We start from the raw sequence: 25,632 nt of genomic DNA, 5'->3' as shown, positions 1-25,632 counted from the left end.
CTCAGGTTGGAGAAAGAAACTTCACCCCCTCCGGCCAGGGCTCTTAGGGGCGTGCAGGGCGGCTTTGTCTGCCAGGCGGCGGCGCCAGGAAACACGGAGCAGAGCCGGAGGGCTGCTGGAGTTAGACTAGTCTAGAACTTTCTTCCGCTGGGTCCAGGAGCAGCGGAGTTCCGGCCAGGACCTGGGGGCGTGCCCGGGTCGAGGTCGGGTCGGCTGCGGGCCTGAGAGCGCGCGGGGCTGGGGTGGGAGGAGCGGTCGCGCGGGGAGGAGCCGGCAGGAGGAGGCGGCGCTCCCGCGGGCCGAGCGGCGAGCTGGGACCCGGCGGCCCTGACCCCGCGGCTCCGCGGAGGGCGAGCGCGGCCGCGGACAAAGGAGCATGTTGTCGCGAAGCGGGACCGATCCTCGGGCCGCCGGGAGGCTCGGGCCACCGCCAGGGCCGCCCCGCCCCGCCGCCGCCCGCTAGGCCGGTGCCGTCTCTCCGCCCCGCAGGCCCGGTCAGCGGCATGGAGCCGCCGCCGCCGCTGGCGCTGCTGCTGCTGCCGCTGGCGCTGCTCGCTCTGCTGTGGGGAGGAGAGCGCGGGGCCGCGGCGCTGCCCGCGGGCTGCAAACACGACGGTCGGGCCCGGGGTACCGGCCGAGCGGCCGCCGCCGAGGGGAAGGTGGTGTGCAGCAGCCTGGAGCTGGCGCAGGTTCTGCCCCCGGACACGCTGCCCAACCGCACGGTCACCCTGTAAGTAACCCACGACGCCCCGCTGCCCTTTCCTGGGGTTCCCTCGCTCCCGGGTGCGCGGAATGGGCGCGGGGGTCTCCCGGGTATACACGCTCCTTTGTGTGCGCGCGGCGGCGGGCTGGGGGTGGTGCTGGAGAAGCCCTGCGGCTTAGTGTGGGACCTGGGTGGCCCATCGCCTTCGCAACCGCCTCTGTTCCTCCTCTGCTAGTTTTGCAAAGAAAAGTTTTCGGGGTTCCCGGGAGCGTCCCATGCCATCCCTGCTTTTGCTCTGCTCCGGCCGCCGAATACCACGTGAAGATGCTAATAAACACTCAGTCGGTGCAGTCCAAGCTCATTCATCCTGGCTCGGGGCTTCTGGGGAACACCCTGTGTGCTCAGAAGTCTTCATCCTAACTGTGGAAATGAAGTCGCACCTGAGGTAGATCCAGTTTGCAGGACGCCACAGCTTAGGACGGCTCTGTGTGGTCTCCAAACCTCTACGAAGCTCTCCTCGCTTTCTGCCTTACTTTTAGTGCTCTTTCAGAACAACTTTTAGAGTTACTAATTTCGGAGAAATGTAAGATAAAAGTTGCCCAAGTCCATTTCAGCTACATACTGAAGTCGGAGAGCTCTCGGGAAAGCCAGAAACTTCGGGGATTGAAAACAGTGTGTGTTGAGTGAGCCCTCCAGAGGTTGGAAGGACTTCGGGTTTTCAGTGTGGGTTTCCACCTGGAAGGAAAAGTTTGGTAACTCAACTGTGCTATAGGATCCAGGGTTCAGTCCTGGAAACGTGGTTCTTTGTGCCAGTTGGACTGAGCGGTTGGCCCAGTGACTTTAGATTCAGTTTTCTGTGAAAGATGAATTGGTCTGGAAAAGTTTGAGTCAGAGTGTTTGTAGCGGGTATTTTGGCAGGCTGAAATCTGAGTCCCTGGGCGTCGTGTTTCCCTATGTTGTTTTGGTAGGTTTCTTAAAAAAGAATCAAGGCTGCCACTATGCACACATAAAGGCAAAGGCATGTGTGATCTATGAACCCACTTAAAGTAGGATTTTTAATGTAGCCTAACTAGACAGAAGGATATTTGGTGGGATAGCCTAGTCAACACCTTTATTGACTTATTTCCATCCCTTTCCTCCCTTTCTTTCTTTCTCTCTTTCTTCCTTTTTTTTTGATAAGGAGACATTTAACACAAGAAACTGTCTTTTCTGCTCACTCAGGTTGAAGATGGGTAAAGTAGTTTTTGTTTTCTTGGGCTCTTACTGACACGACACTTTGGTGTTGTCTTTGCCATTTGGCCGTTGTCAGGAGTTCTATTTATTTAGGTTTTGGCCAGATGTTTTGAAGTGAACAAAATGTAGGCACCTTAATTAAAGTCTAAGTCTGGTGGAGAAAGGCCCAGTGTTGAAGTCCCCTGTGACTGGAAAAATTAGTCACACAAGTGACTTAAGTAGTGATTGGATAAACACCCAAATGCTAGGTCAGTGAGTGGCACTCAGCCTGATTCCTGTTTATGTTTACTTGTCCTGAAATGGATCAATTATATGTAAGGTATTGGCCAATTTGGTGATATTGTTGTATAAAATCACCTTTTGGCCTATTATCAATTATTGCATCAGATTTTGCTCGCGTATAGCCATTTAAGGCCTTTGAAATGTCATTTTGATCCTTGTTTATGTCTGAAAGCTGGTTAGATAAAAATAAAATTAATAAAATTAAGTGACCAGCAAGTAAGCAAAGGCTCAGTTAAGCCACTGCTGAAATATGGTCAGAGTATTCCAAGCCTGTTGGAAGGTCTCGTAGGCTACTTGCTTCATCGTGCTAGACAGGCTTTCAAAAGAACGGTGGGTAAAGGCAGATCCAAGTTCCCATAGTGGTTGTGTGTCTGGTCCTGATCCCAGATTCTTGCCCTGCAGTTGAGATGTTCCTCATCAGATGCTCACACCTGCCTTCATCTTTGTTAGTTCAATGTTTTTTGCCTTCGGGGGATTCTTGGTAGAAGACGGTGTGTGGAAGTTTGGGTTGTCTGTGAGTTTCCCAAGGCTGCTGTAGATTGCTACATGCTTGGCTCCTTGAAATAATAAATTTATTCTTCCTCAGTTCAGGAGAACAGAGTCTAAGGTGTCAGCTTCACAAACTAGGATAGACTCCTTTCTTGATTCTTTTGGCATTGAGTGCCCTTCAGTTTATGATAGGTGTATTTTAGCCTCCACCTAAGAGTTCACCTGGCTCTCTTTCCTCTGCCTTAGTGCCTTAGGTGGCTCCCCCCCACCCCCCGCCCCTCTCCTTCTTTCCTTTTTTCCTTCCTTCCTCCCTCTTTCCCTCCCTCTCCATCTCTCACCCTCTCTTTCAAAAAAGGAACAGTCTTGGATTGGGATAGGGCCTATTCTAAGTATTCTTGTCAGAATCTCTTACTTCATTATACTTGAAAAGACCTATTTTCCAAATAAAGTTACATAGGTAGGGGCCATTTACCTCAGGCTTGGACAAATATCTTTGTGGTGGGTTAATTACCATATATTTCATTTTAACACAGAAATAAAATCAAGATCCTGGGGGCTGGGGAGGAGGTAGCTCCTGGATGAACACAGTGGGCCTAGTCTCTACAGTGTTTTGAGTTTGATTCCCATCACTGCAAAACAAGCAACTGTTCTTGAGGGATACCCAGGTATTTGGAGAACAGTCTCTGAATAAATCTTAGAGCGGTATGCTAAATGTTTTATTACTGGGATGCACATTGAGCAGAAAAGGACCCACCCAGAGGAAGACAGCAAGCCTTGGCACTTGGTGTGATCTAGGGTCTGAAAATCCTGAGCCAATTCTGGAAAAAGGAAGACAACTAAAGAAAATAGTTGATGCAGGGAGGCAAAGAGGAAGTTGAAGTCAGGGTGCTCCTGCGTGCCTCGGCTCCCGGAGGGCAGTACTCAGTTAGGATGCTGTGCAGTTGGTGGCATTGGAATAGTAGAGGCAAATGTCCCTTGCTTGGATGCTCATGAGAGAGAGACATTAGAAGATAGCTGGCTCCCTGGTTTAGTGTTTAGGCCTTAAGTGTGTGTGTCCAAGGGTTTTCGGTGAGCTGTCATGTTACTGCAGAGAGGAACATTTAATTGGCTTGGATTGTGAGGATGACAAGGACAGGCTAGTTTTCTGTCTGGCGAGGAACTTGTCATTGATTACTATAGCTGGACACTGTGACACCTTTCAACCCTGAGAATAAACACTTCTTACTTCCAGCGGCTGTGTTTATCAAAAGAAGTTGAGCAAAGGTCTTTGGCCTGAGCACGCTCGGTCCCAGGTTCTCTTGTAGACTCTGTTAAGGAGATAGATTATACTTATGAAGTTTACAGAGAAAGTGAACAAAAAACACCTGCATTTAATAGTTTTACAGGACACACATTATTTATTACATCTCTGTATTTATATGAGATGTTATTACATATGTGATTTTAAAAGTTCTGAGAACGTGATTGGCTGAAAGCTTTACAGGGTTAGCCATGTGTGTCCGTGTGTATTGTCTTCACGGTTATTGTAGGGAAACAGTTAAGTCAGGAGTTGTGACTCGGGAATGAAGTCTGGTTATCTCTTAGTTTGATAAGTGAAAACAGTGCATGTGCGTTTGGGTCTTGATTTTATAAAATGTTATATTTGTTTTCTGTCAGTTGGTAATTGTTTCGACGCCTCTGATATGGACCAGTCAGTATCAGGTACAAGAAAAGGAACCCCTGGAGTGTCCAGGAACTTAATTAAACATTGTTGGCGAGAAAGGACAGGATAGATAGAGTGGGCAACATTCAGGTACAATGAAAGAATTCCTGTAATTATACAAAAGTCCTGCACTGCTTTCTAATGTTTTAGGAGACTTGAAAGGGGGAGAAGTCTGGGGTGGTACAGAGTCTCTGGGAAGTACTTCTTTCCTGCAAGAAGTAAAGACTTGAGTAGGGCCTCAGGGAAGGGGAAGGTTCAATTGGAGGATAGAGATCATTTAAGGCATAAGGGAGCAGGCTGGTTGCCAGCCCAATGGACTGGGGATCTTGTGTTGGGCCATTAGTATAGAGATAGCTTATGGATATTGGCTTTGACACACTTGGTATTTCCCATACTTGCCTTGTTGGTGCTGCTGGGAACAAGATGAGATGGGGGCCGGGTCCCAGGCAGAAAGCAGGGGAAGTTGGAACTCAACGAGATTGTAAATGAGACTACTCACTGAGGCTGTCGGAGCAAAGAGAGGACTAATCATGAGATTTCATGGTGGGAGAAGCCGCCTGGTGGTGAGGTGCCCAGAGATCATGTGCAGACACACCAAGACTAGTCTTTGACAGCTGAAGGTTTGAAAGCCGTTCAAGAACCCCGTCCATACACCAAAAGTGAAAGATGCCAGGCTCTGTGGCTTGAAGGGAGAAGGGGATTGGGAAAGGTATAATCAAATATGGATGAAGCAGGAGTTCTGGGAGAATGAAAGCAGAAGGTGTTCTTAAAGGATTTGGGTTTCCTGGGACGTATGGGAGTATATTGAATGGGATGGGAGAGAGTTGCCAGGAGGAGAAATGGTGGTAGAAGGAAAGATAGATGGGGCTGAGCATACGTAGAGCGTGTGGTTTTTGATGGTAGCAGGGACTTTCCCTCCCTGCCAGAGTAAGAGGAGACAAGGTATAACCAAGAGGAGCATGAAGGAGCAAGTGCAGAGGCGGCTGTAGGTGGGAGGGAGAGGGGGCTTCTGTGTTCCCTAAGAACATAGGTGAAGGAAGAAAGTTGAGGGAGGATGGTGGGAAGATGAGGGGAAGAAGGGCCCCCTTTTGGAGAGTCATGGCATGGGGGTTGCATAATGTCATCGGGGTGGAGTCTTGTCCAGTTTGGTCCTAATTTCAGAAGGGAATAGCCAGCAGGCTTGCTTTCTCCACTTGCATTCAGCTTGAAGCTACAGCTCCTTGTGGGTAGTAGGTGGCTCCCTCACCACACAAGTGCATTCACACACAGAACAGAATGACTTGTGTGGAACACCCTCCTCTCCCCTTTTAATTAACCTGTGGTGATCCCAGGTAGCTACTGGGTAAGGTTGTTGTCTTTGAATTCGAGATCTTATTTATTGCTCTATATTAAGCAGATTAGGTTTTCTTTCTGTAGGTGTCTTCTTGTAGTTTGAAGTGCCTAGTGCTGGTGGCTCTGATCCACTAAGGTATGCTGCTTTGCTACCCGAGAAAAGTCAGGAATCAGCAGAAGGGAGTCTCATCCGCTTTTACTCTGTGAGTCGTTTCCATCTCGCTGCCGTGCCTCTCATCTTGAACACAGTTTGTACTTAGCCTTCTATAGAGCTTGGAACCTGTGCTCTTGTAAATTCTGCATCCTTCACAGACTGCCCGACTTCTGGGAATTCTTCACTGACTGTCCTCATGGCTTGGCCTTAGGTCATTTTGTATTTCTCTTCTCTTACTTTTTTCTCCTCCTCCTGTCTCTCTACTCCTAAGGCCTTGTGTGGGCTAACTACACGAGGAGCACTGAGATACATCTGTCCCATACTCCTGCATCCCTTTCCATGATACTGGGTAGCCATGCACATAGCCTTGAAGGGAAGGGCTAGGAGGAGACCTATCTGATACAGCAAGTGTTCTTTATTGGCAAGCATACCGTCAGCAAAGATTCAAGAGCGGATGGTGGAAAGTCAAGAAGAGTGGAGGACAAAACTTTCACACTGGTACAGCAAATGAGGGCATTTATTTATTTTAGTCTGGTTCAATAATGCATAGATGTGGGACCCATGATTCAGAAATGGGTATAGTAGGTGTATCTACACATACACCTACTTGATCTTCTGTAGCATCCTAAATTCCTACAAGGAATACTTTGCAGAAACAATCCATAGACTTAGGCATTTTTGATCCTTGAGTACCTATCTCCTATCTTAAGTTTTTATGAAATGATGTCAAGGTTTTGCATAACCCTGCCCCCAAATCCTGTTGCTTCTTGCCTGTTTAGAGTCCTTTAGTATCAGGCGTACAGGAGAGCGGATCGCAGGGTTTGGCAGTATGCCAGGTTAAGATACAAAGAAACCTTGGAAAGTTTGGAGGTGTTTGTTCCATTGCTGCCCCACCTTCCCACCTTTGTCTCCAGGAGTCCTGTAAAGATGGCTTTGAAAAGCACGTAAGAGAAGTAAAATAATAATAATAATGATAATAACAACAACAACTAGAAAGTAAATCAGAAAGTGATCTAGGATACAGACCTTCTTTCTCCTTATTTATCCTGTTTTCCTATTGGCCTCTATTCCTGGCAAGCCTCCTGCCTCTGTCTTTGCAGTGCAGAGTGCTGAGCTTCAGTGACAAGCCTTGTAACACCATGCATGGCGGGTTAGTTTCTTATGGTGACTTTAATTCACCTGCTCCTAGTGATGCTGTTCTGCCTTGACTCTGGAAATCTTATGTCCAGAGACTACAAGGAAGGCACACTTATATTAACATTTTCCTGTAAATAGGAAAAATAAAATCACATATACAGTACTATGAGTTTAAGTGGCATGTTAAATTAGACTTCAAGATTAAAAAGCTATACATGCAAACTTGGCCTTTTCAAGTTTTGATTGTTGGCCAGCAACTCAGTTTGGTTTTAATATTCTTTGTATGGTTTATCTTGCATGCATGTTCAAATTTAGTTTAATGCAGGAGGCAGTTTAAAATAGCAAGCTGTCCTCTCAAGGTTTTCTTTTGACTGACTTTTCATCAATTTTGCATGTCCAGTTAGGGGACTCCCTTTAAGCCAGGGTGACTTTCCCAGGCTCTCCTGGGTCTCCATCACTTGTCTTGGCTCTTAGGCGCTGTGCTGAGTGCAAAGCAGACATTGGCTTTGCTCTTGCACATTGTTTAGCAAGCCTTTCCTTGTCCTGTGATTCTTCCTGTTGAGAGCCCGAGGAGATCCAGTAGGTCAGACCCCACCCCATGCTCTCCTCTAGCCATAGTCTCTTCTCACTTGCCTGCAGACAGCTGGCTTCTGGGGTTTGAACCTGTGCTGACAGACTAGACAGCAGCTTTTTTTTTTTTTTTTTTTTTTTTTTAGTGTAGAATAGAGTTCATTTAGGGCATGGGGAGGGGAGTTAAGAGGGTAGTAGAGACAGAGAGAAAGACAGAGAGAAGGAGCGAGTAGATAAGTGGAGGCCGGCCATGAACATGTGGAGGGGGTGGGGAGGGGATAGGGAACAAGGAAGCAAGAGGCAAGAGAGAGGCCCGAGCATGAAAGAGATGACTCTTTTCATGTTTACTCATCTCTTACTTTTCTTCGTGGTCAGTATCCACGTCTGCAACTGCTTGAGTCCATTTAACTGCTAGCTGTTCCGATTTGTGGTCGTTTCAGGCCTTATCTCTGGATTCGACTCTTTTAATATTTAATTTAATTTGATTTGATATTTTTTGCCCGCTGGATCAACTCTGTCCCAGTCAGACACTGCTGTTCTGGAGCTGCGCCTCGTCCTTCTAGCCGTCCAGTATCTGTCATGCCCCTCTCTCCTAGCGTGGATATGGCCGTCAGTCCAGCTTCCTCAGGATGGTCTCTAACCCATGCTCTGGATCCACACTGTCACATTCTCCTGAGACAGAGCAGAGTGCAGAGGTAGTTTGTGTGGCTTTTGATGTGTTAGCGGCAGTAAGGCTTTCTAAAGGGAGGTTTGGAAGACAGGTTTAGGCAGGACTTTGCCAAAGGGGCCCAGTAGTAGATCCTTTGTTCCATTGACCATGGTTGTGTTGTTTTCTTCTTCTCATCCATCTCCCGGGCACAAAGCCTCTCTGCAGTCCCGGGTGTTTCCAACTTGCAGCACACAGTCGCATTGTTATTCACGGAAGTTACTGCAAGATTTTCACGCCAGGACATGACACACGCAAATGGTGGTGAATGACATTCCCCAGGCTGTGTCCAGAAGTAGGGAGATGAGGGATGCTCCCAGCCATTATCTATCCCATCCCAGGGGAAGAAGGGGCTGGTTGTCTCCTTTACTGAAGCCTGATTTCAAGTGTGCTGCTGAAAACTTCATTTGCATCACCCAGGAGCATTAAATATTCCCATATCTGGAGCACAGACCTGTGTTCCCATGCAATTGATGGGATCCCAGACATTAGTGATTTCCATTGATTCCGGTGACCCTTGGGATTACAAAACCTGTTGTTAGGGCTGGAGAGATGGCTCAGCAGTAAAAGGACTGCTCTTACAGAGGTCCTGAGTTCAATTCCCAGCAACCACGTGATGACTCACAACCATTTCTTATGGGATCTGATGCCCTCTTCTGGTGTGTCTGAAAAGAGTGACAGTGTACTCACATACATAAAATAAATAATTTTTAAAAAACAAAAACAAAAAACAAAAAAACCAAACCCATTGTAAGGTATCCCAGTCAAGGGTTAATTGTGGCTACCAGCTGTCCTCTGCTACAACAAAGGGAGATGGAAGAAAGAGCCCAGAAACAGAGAGCAGCTGCCTTTGGGAGTGGGGAGGGGTTGTTCTATGTGCAGACAAGAGGGATGAGATTAAGAGACATTCCTGGGACAGTTAGCTGATAGCTGCGGGCTGGGGCTATGTTCACAGGAGATTATAGATGGAGACTCAGGTGTGCTATCTAACACCGGATTTAATGTTAGGTTGGTGGGATGGTGTTAAAGATATGCCGTGGAGATAAATGACTGAACTTGAAAGGGCCTGACAACTGCCACCATTTGTCCCACTGGTATTTGAGGGCCTGCTGCTGTGTGTTTGATTTGGGATGGGCAACAAAACAGAAAGGGTTCTTCCCTGCTCAGGGTCCCTTTCATGCTCTTTGTTAGATTTAAAACTCAAGGTCCCATTTCCATGCATGAACTTTCTCACAGGGCAGGGGCTGTCAAGTCGAGGAGCTGCGTCGTCATCCAAATCTTCCTAAAACTATCACAATATGAACAGCTAGTTGCAGAATGAATTCAAGCAGTTTAAAAAGTAGGATCCCCATTGTGAAGAACACAAGGGAAGAGTGAACCACCAAACACCAGATCTGGGCTTGGGGCCTGCTTCTCAGTGTGACAGCACACACATATGCAGGTGGACTGCAGTTTGCTGCTTGCAGGCAGGCAAGAGAAGGAAAATGAAGAGGTAGAGGGTGGCAGGAAACTGGGCCTTCTCTACAGGGCTCAGCTCTGCTCTTGCACTTGTTTTTCCTCAGGCTCTGAAAGAGAAACAGAAAAGTGAAATGACTGCTCTGATAAAAGAACAACAACAAAAAGATAATTTAGTTCTCAGTGTGTTTTAATATAATTTAACCTATGGAGGGGTCATTTGTGTTTGGCCAAACTTCTGAACAGTTAAAAATCTATTTATGTATGTATGTGTGTATGTATGTATGTCCCCATTGACATGAGGTTTCTACGGAGATAATTCACCATCAGATATTTATTTCGTCATTTTCTTGCTGTTTGTGCTGGGCCTGAAGGAGGCAGCCCAGTAGACCTCCTTGTGCTGTTGACTTCACAATCGGCAGGTGTGCTGTGCGGGAGCCATGTCTGGAGAGCACAAAGCTCCTTTGCTAGACTGTGAGTCAGCTCGGCTCTCAGGCCCTGCCAGTCACTCTCAGCGCCTCATCTGCGCACTTGTCCTGCATTCTTGGTTCTGAATTTAAATGAAACACAAACCTTATATCTGCTGGGTTTTTTTTTTTTTTTTGTATTTCTTCTCATGTTTTACCTTCTTCAGTTCAAAAGTAATCTTTGTGTATTTGTCTTATTTTTTACCCCATGGTTGTGGGGATCAGGGCACACAGAAGAAGACTGAATTACTGCTGTGGCAGTCTGTTAAGAACTTTTATTGATTTCATTTAGGATCTTGCCCAGTGACAGTGTCATCATAGCAAGAGAAAAACCTTTATATGGCTTGATAGCCCTGTATGAGAAAGTGCTGCCCCGCCCACCTGTTGAAGGTTGTACTTATAGACTGCTGTTTTTCCAAAGGGGCTAGGCATGCTGGACCCCTGGGGGTCATTCCTCTCAGTGCCTCCCCTCCCCAGGGGCAAGCATTGAATGTGACTGGGATGTGTGTGTGTCTCCATCCAAAATACCTCCAGGGTTGCCCCACTTCCTCTGTCAGGAGCACTTGCTGTAGAGACCAGCAGTTAACAGGGAATCCTGTGCTGGCCTGGCATTTCTGTCTAAATCCCCCTTGGATTTAATTGAAGGAAACTCTGTGCAGCCTTTTCGTGGAATGGTAATGAAGGTCCTTTAACACCCGGCGTTAATGTTTTCTTTCTTTAGGCCTGCTTGATTCTGAGTCTAATTAAATTGATTCCTTTCCCATCAAGATAAGACTTAAAAAAGCCTTCTTGACTGTGCAGTTTCTCCCAGATTCTTGTGGAAAAGGTGAAGCTAGATCGCAGGGCGGTGTCTAAGATGTCCTTTCTGTTAGTCTTATCTGTTTTATTTTTTTTTTTAGATGACTTTTTTTTTTAATTTAAGTATGGAATAGAAAAATACAGTGATAAGTATATTAAAATAGTGCCCCAGTAAGCACCGAGGAAACTGCCCTTAGGATTAGGAAATAGAGCTTTGAGGCTCTCCCCAGTCATCTTGAATTTCTTTCACTGCCTGGCACTGTGAGTTTGGATGCATCATGTTCAAGCTCTTATAACCTTGTCTTCCGTTTTCGGTCTGAAACCATGTGCCACTGTTCTTGTGCATTCCTTAGTGCGATTGATAGGATGATGTTCTTTATATTCTTAAAAATAATATCCATTATGGGTATGTGCCAGTTCATTGTTAATGTCCACATATCCCATAGTTTATTTATGTTGTTATATAAGAAGATATATCTCTATAACATGCATGTACTTAGCAACCTCTTGCTAGTGATATGTGAGCGTATGCATGTGAATGTGTACCTATCTATCTATGACTCTCTCTCTATAGATACTTAGACTAAAGTCTTTCAGTCAAGTATACCATGAGGCTTACGCAGGATGTTTCCTTTTCAACATTGGTGTCAGGCTTGTCATTCTCCAAGCACAAGCGTAAACTCTCCCTTCATGCCCAGGCTAAGGATTCTAAAATGGTTGCAGTGAGAACCTGGAATCTGCCTTGTACCCCGCTTGAAAAATGTTAGCTCATCTTGCCTGGTACCCACTTCCTACCTGATGTTTGCTTGTGTTTTTGTGGGGTGACCCAATTTGGTGGCCCAGTCTCTGACCAGAACGTATCAGACTGTGGTTTCCTGATGGCCACGTTGATCTCTGGATGAGCCTCGGGCACAGGAGCATTAAGTGATTCTCTGTACAGGGAGGTTGTCTTTCATTTCTCTGTGCTCTTAAGTTGGGCTAGGGAGGCATTTCTTCTAATTCTTAACTGAGATGGGATGAAAGTGTGGCAGCTAAGCCCCCGAATACTCAAAGAAAACTATGTTCCTGTGAGAGTCCAACTTTACCTCCTACAGTATTCATCTGATGGCACGGTGCCTGTCTTAGCCACATGGACCTGTTCCTTCTTCCAGTTGCTCCCTGCCTTTGGGAAAGCATGCCTCATTTTGCTCTCAGAGCTTCTCACATAGTTTCTGAAGGTGTCCTTGCCATGCTCTGGCATGGCTTTCCTCCTCTGTTCAAAGCACCCCAGGAATCCCCTGTAGCATGTGCTGCTTGCGCACTCTGCTATAGCTCAGCTCCTCAAATTCACGATCTGGTCCCTTCTGTCTTAGTCAGCTGCTCTGTAGTTTTTGCCCCCTGCGCACAATTTGCTGCCAAGGGTAGAGTTCTCTGGCAGCCCCTCTGCATTTCTGCTCATATTTTCTTCTTTGGTTTAATGACTGCATTTGATATCACACTCCCAGATCATTGAATTTCAGCTGCTGAATCCGGGTCCTTTCATCTTCTGCACTTTGGGCTAGAAAGCTCCTAGGAACAGTCTAGACCCAGGAAGGACAATGGCCCCGGGGGCAAAAGGGAGGTGTCATAACAGTGTGAACCTCTGAGAAATAGAAACTGTTTAGATTATTTTAAATTGCTTCAGCAATCCTAGTTAACTCTTCTATTTAACTATCTAGTTAACAACCTAGTTAACTCTTTTATCAGGTAGTGGCAAAGGAGGGTGTAGGGGATCCCTAGGTCCAGCAACTGGGTGACAAAGAGGCTCTTTTCCCTTCCTAGCTCCAAGATTTTCATGCTCTTGAACGTCTATTTCACACTAGTCTGTGAGGCTTGTGTGTTGTGGAACTCCATCCTTTGGCCTAACCACCATCATCTTCATTTAGAGCAGCTGTGACCACGTCCAAGCAGTCTCCTCACTGTTGGCATTCACTCATAGAAAGAAGGGCTGGAAGGAAAGGGTCCTTTCTCTCCCATCTGAGATTTTGACAGTCCCATCCTGCACCTACCTGCTGTTTGTATACACTTCTGTCCTAATTGCCCGTGGTGCTCTCTGGAGTTGCTAGAGTGCAGTCGGAAGGGTGGGAAGTTAAATGAAGTGGGGTGGGGACTCTGTGCATCATCCATCATAGGGTGATGTTCTGGGCTCATTCAGCTCCTGTAAGCAATCCTTCATCTAGACGCTGTGACTAAACCGAATCAATTCATTGGTTCCCCAAAGTGGACTTTGTTGGACTAGTAGACCTTGGTTTACAGGTTCCCAGAGAAAGAGTTCCTGCATGCCTTACCGTTGTGTTCTGTATGGCAGCTTATTTTCCAGTGGTTGGTTTTTGTTGGGAAGTTGCAGAGAAGGACAGTAAAATGAAATATCCTGTTCTCACTTTTTTTTTTCTTTTTTCAGAATAGGATTTCAAAAAAATCATCCCCTTTGGATGAGTTCATTTTGAGATCTGTAGCTTTCATTGTTGGAGTGACCACAGTTGAGTTTTCTTATCCACAGATGCACTAGGGTTCTTGAGAGAAACAGCAACGACGATGGGATGTAGATGGAATCACCGGGGTGGGGGTAGGGTGGGGGGGATGGTGTTACAGGAATTGGCTCATTTGGTTATAGTCTAAGGAGTACCCCAGTGTATAACCTGGAAAAGCGGGAGTCTGTGGTGTGACTCATCCTGGAGTCAAGGCTCTAGGATCAGAGCCTCAGGCACAAGAGTCGGCAGTACTGGTGCAAGTGCAGCCTAAATCTGAAAGTATCAGGCACACAGACGTCCAGGATCAGAGAAGTAGTGTGGAGCAGATACCTGGGCACCCCGAGCCCTGTCAGAAGGACACAGAACATTCACCGCCTGAAAGGGTTGAAAGGTGTTTCCTTCCCAAACTGGTTTGGTACTTACTCTGAACCGCCAGGACTTGGGGGACATAATGTGTGTGGAGTGCTCCTTGAGTTTAGAACCTCAGCATCCTTAGCTGATGCTCAGGTTCTGGAGATAACTGACATCTTGATACTTGTCAGGTAGTAGCTACAGTGTTAAATACTTTACAAAGAACACATTCCTGGCTCCTTCAGATTGACAGGGGAGGTAGTGTCCATGTTTTTACAGGTGCTCCGGCAGATGCACAGATGAGTAAATTAGTATTCTCCAGTTACATAGGTTCTGAGTTCCAGAGCTTGGCTTGTGAGCCATATCTGTGACTCCAGTTCTACAATTCTAACTATTGTTATACCACAAAAGCAACCTTTTGGTAGTAGGGTTGGGTGTAAACCTTTGTAAAGCAGTTGACACAGGAAACTGGTGCACACTGAACAGCTGATGGGGAAATAGGAGCTGAGAAATTGCACTTAGCACTTAAGAGTTGTTGAAGAGAAGATGTTTATTATCCCATTTGCTCTCATTGCAGTAGTTGTGGGAGTGACCGTGTTGGTCCTGCTTAGGTCTGTAATGTAGTGTTGGCTATTAATTAGGAATGCCTTGCTCGTCTGCATTCTTGAGGTGGACTGTTTCATCCTAGAATTCCCAAATGTCCTTACCTGGGACACAGCTACCCTGCACACCTGGGGGGACTAAGACCATCATGGTGTGGGAGGGCGGGGTAGCTGCCTAAAGTCTTCATCAGAAGATTAAATCAGCCTTTTCCCTCTGCCTGACGTTTAGGGAAGGTTCACGTTCCCCATGGTTCTATGCTCCAAGATCCCGATTTACTAATGACCTGAGAGAGGAGGAAGCAGAGGAAATAACAGGAGACTGTGGTTTCAGGGAATCCACACTGGCTTTGCCAAGTGTAGCCAGAGTGTAGCTCTCAGCCCATCACAGGTACTCTGGCCTTCACTTCTCTGACAGGGAAGTAAGGTTTTGAGCTGGCTTGTCCTTAAGGGCTCCTTAAATGCCTGAATTCTGTGAATTTACATAGCTCACAAAACCAAATCAAACCTGACAAGATCACTGAGGTGTTTTTTAAAAGGCACAGACGTTAATGAAGCCCCAGTAGTTTTATTAGAGGGATTCATTGCATCATTATATGGCATTCACACAGTAAGTACAGGGGCTGTCTTCTTGGCAGAGGCAGCCAGGGAGGGCTGGAGAGGGTGGGGGCTGCTAGGATTAGCATCTGGCCAGCCTGGTTCCTTCCCTGTCTTTATTCACTGCTTTTAGCTGCTCTAATTGCCCCTCACTTACCAGTTGAGACCTGCCCTCCTTGCCTAGGGCTAACCCCAACCTTGGGACCTTGAGCTCTCCTTGTGTTAGCCTGTGTGTTAACCCGATTTCTCTCTTGTCTCAGTTCCTGTCTTTAAGACCTGAGCACTTGAGGAGCCCATTAAGCACTCGAACCCTGGTGTATCCCTATTTCTTCCTTCATCACAGGAATACAGATTTTTAAGTTCCCAGCTAAACGGGTAGCCCAGGCTGCTTGTCTGAGTTTCTGAGCTCTGGGTGAATGTTTGGACATCCATTATATAGGAATCACAGGTATTTTTGTTAGATAGTAAAAATTTCCTCAGTGGAATACACACATACACACACACACACACACACACACACATACACACACACACAGGTGTGCACACCTGCATACACGGATTAAGTATGCTCCACTACACCTCTCACACTCGCCTTGCAAGTATTTTACCAATTGAGCTATCTCTCAAAACTCTCAAAAGATGTTCTTTTCTTTTTTTCCTTCCTTCCTTCCTTCCTTCCTTCCTTCCTTCCTTCCTTCCTTCCTTCCTTCCTTTCTCCCTCCCTCCCTCCCTCCCTCCCTCCCTCCCTTCCTCCTCCCCTCCCTTTCTCCCTCCCTTTCTCCATTCCCTGCCTTCCCTGCCTTCCTCTTCTTTGGTAATTTTTAAATACTACTGCAATTATTTAGGTTCTATATAGAGTAGAGAGCTCTACAGTGTCCACATGTTGATTCCAGGCTGGGTAGTTCAGTTGGTGGAGTGGTTGCCCAGCACGTAGCACCTCTTGGGTACCGTCTCCATTGGTACATGTTTTAGATACATGCACAGTGGTGCCTGCTTGTAATCTCAGCATTTGGGAAATAGAGAAAGGAGGTCAGAAATTCAAGGTCATCCTCAGCTTCATAGTACTGAGCTCTACCAGCCTGGGGTACGTGAAAGCTTATCTCAGAAAACAAAGCAAGAGGCTGGAGAGATGGCTTAGAGGTTGAGAGCATTGACTGCTCTTCCAGAGGTCCTGAGTACAATTCACAGCAATCACATGATGAGATCTGATGTCCTTTTCTGACATGTAGGCAGGACACTGTGTACATGATAAATATAAATCTTTATAGAAACAAACAAAAGCCAAGGCAGACAGAACCGCAAACACAAAAATACCTGCTTCCCGCCCCCAAACCAAACCAAACCAAAACCAGGTTGAATCTCTCATCTTTCTCACACACTCTTGGTCATTCTATCTAGACAGAGAATGGCTCCCATCAGCAACCACAGATCTTTGGGAACTGTATTGGGGGAAACTAAATGAGAACAAAAAGACTGAGCATCAAAAATAAGGCCAATTGGAACATAATTTTTTGGAATGTGCCAGGTCCTGTGGTATGTGTGGGAGTGTTGGAGTTACGTTCATACTTCCCTAACAAGGTCATTACTATGATGAACCCTGTTTCATGCTTTGGGAAGTCCGGCCCATTAAGATTCCAGGGTCACTGGACTGCTAAGAGAAGGAACCAGGTTTGAGCTCAGTCACTTGGCATCCAGAGCCCATCTTAATGCAAGGACAGATTGACAGTCAGCATTGTAAGCTGAGATTCTGAAGTGACCCTTCAGCTCTCAGAATCTAGCTTGAGTCTGGCAAGCAATGATCCATGTACCTACATTGATGAGTCCATAATAACTTTAATTCTATTTTAATGCTAGTTGGCAGTTTTTTGTTTTATCATTCCTAAATCAATCATACTTTAGTACTTGGAAAATGCCCATAGCCTCTTTCATTTTATCATCCCTATTAATTTCTTACCTCATCTATATTTATCAAAGAAGTTTCTCCATGATCTGTCAGTTGATTTCCTTAAAGTTACTTCTTTAAAATGTATCTTCATTATTTTTAATTCCATATGTGTGTGTCTGGAGTGTGGGTTTGTGCCCATGGATGGTGTTGTATCCCCTGGAGCTAAACTCAGGCTGTTGTGGGTGCTGGGAACTGTACTCTCCCCTTGGTAAGAACCTTAGGCATTTGCACTCAAGTGCTGACTGCTGAGCCATCTTTCCCTCTTTGAAGTAACTTTACCCAGGACGAACAAGATGAATATTTATCACTTTCTTAGCCAGTAAGAATTGGCTCCATTTACAGTTTTTAATCTTTTACTCATATAATTGTCTTACAAGTTAATAATTAAAAATAATCTTTTAAATTAAAAATGGAATCATTATTTGCTTAGAAATTAGTATTTTGACTACATTACCCCCCTTCTCTCTTTGTGTGTGTGCAAGAGATCGTATCATGGCGTATATATGGATGTCAGAGAGAGCAGCCTTGGGTTGGGGTCTTTGGGTTTCTTGTTTGTTGTTCATCTCTGCATATGCCAAGCTAGCTGGACCGTGAGCTTCCAGGAATTCTCTTGTCCCTTCCTTCATTTGTGCTGTATGACGGCTGGGATTACAGATGTATGCCTCCTCGCCTGGCTTTATGCCAGGCTGGGTATTTTGTGCTTTACCTACTGAGTCTTTCCCCAGACCGGTCTTTAGTCTTCTAACAAAACAAGTCAAATAATGTGGAGCTCTGCTTGTAGCTGGTAGTAATTTGTGGTAGCTTGGTTTCGTACAGTATGTGTGCTTTGCAACTCCATCTTTTGCAACAGGATGGAACATGTGCTTTTTGGCAAGTTCCCAGACTTGAGCAAGACTAAGGGGGGAGGCTAGTTCAACAGATTGCAAGTGTTTGCTTTTTAAGTCCTGATGCTTCTTCACACTGCCCAAGTAGCTCAAGGTACAAAGAGATTTGAGACCTCTATCCTTGATAGACGAAGTCTGCATGAACTGGATGTATGGATGTAGTATTTGGGACTGTCAAAACATCAGCACAGAAGGTGTCCCACAGTGTCTATGTCGATGGTGAAAATGATTACCTTTGAGACAGGGCTCTACTCTGAAGAGCAGGTGTGTACCACAGGCTGGCCTCACGGTCTTACCTTCTCAGCCAGGAGCTGTCTCTCCTTTACTTGTTTATTTATTGTTCATCAAACAGCAGGGTTAGGCTGTGTTATGTTGCTAGTGACATATTCAAAATATAGGTGTGGTCTTAGATACTGGTTTAGACAAAGATCTGTATAAGATCTTTCTGAGATACTTAGGAATCTGATTGTGACCTGGATATGAAAATAGACTGAACTGGAAAGGCTGAGTCGGTAGCTCAAGAAGCTGGCATCCCTGTTGTTTGTAATAGGATCTGTGTTTACAAAATCTATACCTGTCTGTGTATATGGTTGACAGTGTCACGAGTCTGAGCTCTGAACTTGTGAGCATATTTGTCTGTACATAAAAAGTGTAGTTTACTTTCTTATTCTTCTTCATCTTTGTTTTCTAATTTAAGTACTTGACCACTGCTACTGTAATAAAAATTATTTAAAAGCAAGCCACCTTTTTGCTGAGAATTTTCATTTATCACTCACAATGGTCTCTTCATCTTAGCTAGACCTTAATATCTGCTTCTTATATTATTTTTTCAAGAGATTTTTTCCCACCAGCCGACACACTACATATTTTGCTGTTTTGGTTGTGTCCCGCCGCCCACTAGTATATGAATTTGTGAAGACTGCAGTTTTAGTTTGGTCTGTTTCCCCTGGCGTCTCTAATGCTCTCAAGCATGCAATCCACACTCAATAAATCCTCATCACAAGGACCTGATGAGGGGAAATCGATGTGTGTGTATGTTGAGTTCTCTGAGGGAACTGTAGCTTTCAGTCCAATTTAAAACTATTGCATTAAGTTGTATTTTAAAACCAAACCAAAAAAAGCCCTTAGCTTAAATAATGTTTATTTCTGTAAAGTTCATTTGTGTAGGAAAGTTTCTAGAACTGGATGGTCACCGCCAAGGTCTGGAAGTGGTTTAATATTGCCCCTCCGGCATGTGTGGAGGGTCTCTTCATGAGTACTGGTGAGCACATGACCACTGAGACAGCCCGGGGACTTGTTGTGAAGTTTTCTCTTATGTTTGCAGCTTTTGGCCTCCTTGCTGTGATTGGCCAGACACTCAGTTGCTTGGTCAGTGGTATATATATATATATATATTTTTTTTTAAGGCATTTCTTTTATTAGATATTTTCTTTTCTTTTTTTTTTTTATTAGGTATTTTCCTCATTTACATTTCCAATGCTATCCCAAAAATCCCCCATACCCTCCCGCCAACTCCCCTACCCACCCACTCCCACTTCTCAGCCCTGGCATTCCCCTGTACTGGGGCATATAAAGTTTGCAAGTCCAATGGGCCTCTCTTTTCAGTGATGGCCGACTAGGCCATCTTTTGATACATATGCAGCTAGAGTCAAGAGCTTTGGGATACTGGTTAGTTCATAATGTTGTTCCACCTATAGGGTTGCAGATCCCTTTAGCTCCTTGGGTACTTTCTCTAGCTCCTCCATTGGGGGCCCTGTGATCCATCCAATAGCTGACTGTGAGCATCCACTTCTGTGTTTGCTAGGCCCCAGCATTGTCTCACAAGAGACAGCTATATCTGGGTCCTTTCAGCAAAATCTTGCTAGTGTATGCAATGGTGTCAGCGTTTGGAAGCTGATTATGGGATTTTTAAGTTAGTTACTTTTCACATCAAGGTAGGTTCACTATGTACCAAGGTTGTTTGGAGCCTAACTTTATAACATCATAGTAGAGAAATGATCTAATTTAACATCTGTCCTAAAAGTTCCAACTGTGCTTAGGGGTACACGCCTGCTTCTGATTCTGTGGCTTAAGACCTGTGTGTACCCATTATTCATTCACATTCATTCATTCTTCCCCCACCGTCTCCTCTCCCCTACATTTGCTCTTGCCCTTTCTCTCTCCCCTCTCCCCCTTTCCTCTTAATAGAGCCAGGCTCCAGAAAGGACAAAGGGCTGGATGCTTATAGTGTTTTCTTTCTAATACGCCATTTCACAGGAGGCCAATTTCGTGTTCCTGTCTTTTCTCCCACACAGCAATGCCATTTCCCGGGTACTATAAAGCTGTGGCGTGGGACTTGCCTTGGAGGGAATTTGTGTAGTAATGTTTCTTGGCTCCTTTTATTTCCTTCAAGCTATACATTTCAAGGGCAAGGGTAAACACTCCAGTTCTGCCTGGTTTTGTACAGCCTGAGAGCAAAGAAAGGGTTTTTACGCTTGAAATGGATTTGATGATCAGGACCTCAGTTAGTGAAATTTTATCTCCTCCAAAAAGGAGTGCATTCTTCATTTCATTCAACAGTGTGGTAAAGAGAAAGAGATTGGGACCCCTGTTAAATGAGAGCAACAACTGTATGCAGGATCACTTTGATGGATGTTAGTTGGGCCTGAGATACTGGGCTCAACTCCAAATATAGCACTAGCAAATGGGGGTGGATTGCCAAGGAGGTTGGGGCAGAGGGTCATCAGATTTAGAATTACTAACTGGAGACATCAAGGTGGACGAACTGCTGCAAAACTGGCCTAATAAGGTCCTTGCTGAAGGTGGCCAGGTGATCTGCTCTCTGCAGGGATGTCAGGGAAATGAGGAATTTGATCAGATATCAGGAGGTTTTTGTTTTTTCTTCTTCCTAATTTAACAAGATCCTTGTTAAACTAGACACCATGCTACAGATGCAGGAGCCAGAGGTTAAAGAGGAGGGTCCTGAGTCACCTGACTAAAATTTGGTTGAGGAGAACATTTGTGCGAGGGTTTAAGAAAGAAGTCGTGCTCTGTTGTTATATTTTGAGCTTTGTCATTCATAACTTGTGAAATTAGAAAAATATAACCTACAAAAAATTGTTCTCCATCTTGATACAGAACCTACTTGCTACCTTGGATCTTGCATAGCTTTGCTTGTTAAGTTTTAGCGGCGGCCTGGCATTTCTGACAGTTTATTGCTCTACAGTTTCAGGACTGCTCTTGTGGGTCACAGTGCTACAGTGAGCAGGAAGTGTAAGGTTAAGTGTAGCTCTTGTGCATATTGTACTGAGAACTTGGGCTTTAGGAAAGCACACTTGTCTACCTTAGCCTGTAAGATCCCCACTTCCTGAACATTTGTAGCTATAGCCTGTGAGCACAGTTGCCTGTGCCATTTCAGTGGCAGCCTCTTCCCTTCACCCTTCCTGTGAACCCAGAATCTTCTGTGCCTTCTCTGACCAGTTCTACCTGGTAGAGGAGCCCATGCAGTCCCTGCCAGGGCTCTGATCTGCATAGTTCTGAACTGTTTATGGAAACCTTGGCAGGATTACAAGGATTTGACTGTTTGTCTGTCTTTAACTTCCCACCCTTTGGAGTTGGGGAGGGGACAGCTTACATTGTATATAGTTCAGCAGTGTGTCCTCCTAATCAACTCGCTTTCAGCCACCCTGAAAGTCTGTATTCTCTTTGGAGCAGTTAAACACCCTCCTCAGAGCATGTGTGCATATTAGTCCTTGAGGTCTGCTCCTGTATCTGTTGTGTCTCTCCCAGAGCGGAGTAGTTTCTCAAATATATTCGGAGTTAATGAGTGATTGATACATCATCAAAATTTTCAGCTGAAAAATCAAATCTTTGAATCCTCAAGAACCTCAGTGTGGTCCCAGTAGAAAGCTTTCTGTTTGATTAAAATGCCAAATAAACTCACTTTTATTGTATTCATAAATAGTAAGTGTCCAACATTCTCTGTGATGTACCGGCACCTTGAAGAATGGGCTTCCTTTTCTCAAGGAGCTAATGTATTTGTAAGATATGATGGAGTGTTGTTTAATAAACAGTTTTTCATTTTTAGACATTGTTGAACGATATCTTGTATGGTGTTAAAAACCTTTCAGATTTTCTTAATCAACTAAATGCTATTTAGCTTTATGTAAACTCACTGTGTTTAATGTTATCGCTGAAAAATAGGTTATTTACTTTTTATTTATGAAACTGCTAAGTAAAGCATTGAAAGCAAATGAGGAAAAAAAACCAGGCTTTTATGTATTATTTCAAGGGTTGGATCTTTGAGAAAGCTGCCTGGGAACTTGGAAGGTTATTTAATGAGCCATTTGGAGAGTTAGGGTTTACTGTGTACCCGGGCATATTTTTGTTGTCTTTGTATGGTTATTAACGGCACCTTTTAATCTTAAGACTCTAATCATGTGTTCCATGCTGACGGTTTTGACTTGCTGTCTCATTTTATATAATTGTTCACTTTGTGGGAATCGAAGTTGGGCGTTGGGTACAGCATTGATAATGTAGCTAAGTTCTGCTGGATGAATTCTGTAGAAAAGATTTCTTGGATGAATAAATCTGAGATGTCCGACAAATTTAGGTGTCTTCTGTTCAGCACAATAGGGATTCCTGTGTGTGTTTGCTGAGAGAGCTAATTAGCAGGCTGCTGCTTCGCATTGCTCTAATTCTGGGGATCTTGCTAGTGGTGGTGTTCCTACCCCTTTGGGTCTGTGTGTGTACCCCATCATCCTTAGTTGTTACAGGGTACCACCCATCCTGTTGCCTGCACAAGATTACCCTAAAACTGGGCAAGACACACAGGAACCTCAATAGTGTAACAGCTGGCGAAGGCTGGTTTCGCTGAGCAGTTGCTCCAGGCCTTGAAGAAGGCAGCATGGTCAAGTATGCAGTTACCATTGGGCGGTGCTGAATGGAAACTCCTGCTTGGCTAGCTGTTGTCTGGCTGTTGTGATTTGCTTGGATCTTATTAAGTAGTGCTAAAGGCCCACTTTAAGGACTTTCCTACATTTGGCTTCTATGTCCACTAAAAGCTTTCATTTTCTAAGTCCCTAGAATAATTTATAGATGAGATATTGAGTAACAGAGGTCAAGAACCTTATGCAGAATGGTGAAGCCAGATCTTGGTATTAATGTTTAAACGCAGGTAGTTTGTGTGACAGAGTCTACCCTCTGTCGTGGTGTTACCTGCTCAGTAACTACTGAGACAAAGGCAGGGACTGGAATAGTGACCCCAAAACAACAGATTTGTTTGCCCAGTCAGTCATACGACCCACTTTGGTGATGGAGTAGCACAATCATGCATAGAGCAAATGAATGCTTATTATGCTCAGGGACATCCTGTTGCTTCATATGGGGTCTGCACCTTAGCTTTGGTCCACAGGACACTCTTGTGATTAAAGTAAAAATTCTGTTAAGGATAAGATATTTGAAAATTTCTTTTCCCCCCCTATCTTTCTCTCTTACTTCTGTCCTGTTCAAGATCATGTTGAAAATTGTAGCAGAAACCCAACAGGGCTGAAAAATGAGAGAGCAGCTTCGCTGGCCCTGGAGCACTGGGGACTCAGGAGTAAATCGGGCAGATGGATGGGATTGATGGTGAGACCCCACAGCAGAGGGACTTACAGCCCAGGAGAGAAAGTGCCAACTCACTAGAAAAATGACGTTCTGAACAGCGCTCTGGAAGAGTCCCAAGAACCTAAAATGTGGGGAGTGGCAGCAGAAGTGGGTAATGAGAGTGCCCAGCCAGCAACTGATGACCTTGAGACAGATGCTCTGTCCAGCTGGGCCCAGAGGAGGAGCTGCTGATCTGAGGTTGCTGCAGCTGCAAAACCACTTTGCTTGTTTTCTGTCATCTGCGGAGGCTACACAGAGTAGGAGTTGGAAGCAGGAAGTTACTGAGTCCCTGCAGCTTGTGTAACTCCACTCTCTAAGGTTACAAGACTCCCCAAACTCGGCATAAAGGAGGTGGTGTCTTATCTGTCCATCCTTATTTTCATATATGCTAATGAGATCCTTTGCTGCCTTTCAGTATTGATCAGTCCAGTGAACAACCAGAAAGAGTCATTAGACTTTTGAGAAATCAACACTGTGAGCCGGCAAGGAGCCAGTGTTTTGGAAGCATTGGTGAGATGTTAACGCAGGGGAATTCTAGTTGGTATTTCAGATCCAAAAGAAGAGCAGATCCATAGGGCAAGAATAGCGTGGGAAAGGGTGAGAAGGGAGCTCTGAGGAGTTAGCTGTGAGGCTGAGATGTGAAGGAGCCTGTCCCGGGGTCAGTGATTGGTCTGAAGGGCAGGAGGGAAGTGACTCAGGATTTAGGAAATTAGTGGTCTGGAAAATTGAGCGGAGGATTTATTTGCAAATTCAAAGCAGAAGGATTAAGATGGAAGTTGTGAAGCAGTATTAAGAACCATGGAGGACGGCCTAAGAGATGAGTATTCGCTAAGTCATAGAATCTCAGATGCTGCTGGGGCTGGAGAGAGATGACTTATCTCTCTCAAGAGCTGGCGACTCTAAACATGGAGGTTTCTTTCCCCACACCACGAGGCACGTCTTTAGAATCTCTGCCAACCCCCAGTCCTCTCAACCAGAATTCCAAGTCACTCAACCATTCCAGGTCTGCGTGAGATCGTTTTAATACAGTGCCTTTCCAGCTTCAACTTGAAAATAACTAGGTGAAGTTAAGAAGTAGATGGGTAGAAACTACTTAACATTGTAACTCAGGATACCTGCCTTTCTTTTACTCACAATTTACTATTTTAACCAGACTTTCCTTTTTTTTTTTTTTTTAAGATGTGTCCAATATTTTATTGTGGCATATGCAGTGTGCTTGTATATATGCAGTGGTGTTCCAGAGGTCATTTTTCTCTACTTTGTGTGTGTGTGTATGCATACAAATTTGACAGTAGGGTATTTTAATAAAAACAAAAATTTAAAAGAATATCTTCAGTCATGAAATTATAGTTTAGATGGCTCTGAAGCATTTTTTTAAAAAACTTGTTTAGCTTCCTAATCTTGATTCGATTCTCCCTCCTCCCTAACCCCCAATTGAGTCTCATTTTCTGAAGCTTCAGTGTTTCCTTTATAGGTGGATGAGAACTTAAGAAAGTTTCCTGTGGCACCGGAGTGCAGTCCCCTACCCTCTGAAATGTTAAATTCTGACAGTGGCATCGCTTGTCCTCACTCACACTGACTGTCCTATCTTCTGTTATACAACCTTTAATTTCAGTGTTGCATTGTAGTGGAACCTTGGTGTGTAAGCACTAAGCCACAGTTAAAGAGCCAGACTTAAAATTCAACCACAGATTGAATGTGAGCCAACGACAACAGTCACTGATAAATCCATGGTTCTTCCTTCCCTAGCAGCTGGAGATTTCTTTCCACATCAGTTTTAAGGGGGTCCCAGTGTTAGAAAGGCAATAACGTGGACATACTTCTTGGGATTTTGGAATAGAAGAAGAAAGACAACTAGACATTATCTGGTAGATTTTCAGAAAAATCCCTGGAGCCGCAGAGAGGAAGGAGCGAGTGGTCTAGATTTATACTTCTCTGTACCACTAGAGGCCAGTAAATTACGAACTCTGCATCTCACAGTCCTCAGGGAAGGATTCTTGAACAGAGAAACTTAAACCCAGCCGTATTTTTATGTCATTCATTTATTGAACAGATGTTGTGAGCACCTTGTCATTCGGGGCCTCTGGGGACCAGGTCTGGATGGAGGGCTGAAG

At 45.0% G+C, this 25,632-nt stretch overlaps 1 protein-coding gene across 1 annotated transcript in view; it reads left to right on the top strand.

The window, feature by feature from the left end:
* Window positions 1-282: 282 nt before the first annotated feature.
* The window catches only part of Adgra3 (adhesion G protein-coupled receptor A3), a 97,112-nt gene continuing 71,762 nt past the window's right edge, over window positions 283-25,632 (top strand). Inside the window, exon 1 of the mRNA XM_021162897.2 lies at window positions 283-730. Within this exon, the coding sequence (XP_021018556.1) occupies window positions 504-730 (227 nt within the window). The 5' untranslated portion in view covers window positions 283-503. The remainder of the gene's footprint in view (window positions 731-25,632) is intronic.

The sequence above is a fragment of the Mus caroli genome, unplaced genomic scaffold, assembly GCF_978045245.1.
Source record: "Mus caroli unplaced genomic scaffold, Mus_caroli_1 scaffold_4, whole genome shotgun sequence".
Lineage (NCBI taxonomy): Eukaryota > Metazoa > Chordata > Mammalia > Rodentia > Muridae > Mus > Mus caroli.
The sequence above is the reverse complement of the archived record's forward strand: the minus strand, read 5'-3'. Positions and strand labels throughout refer to the sequence as shown.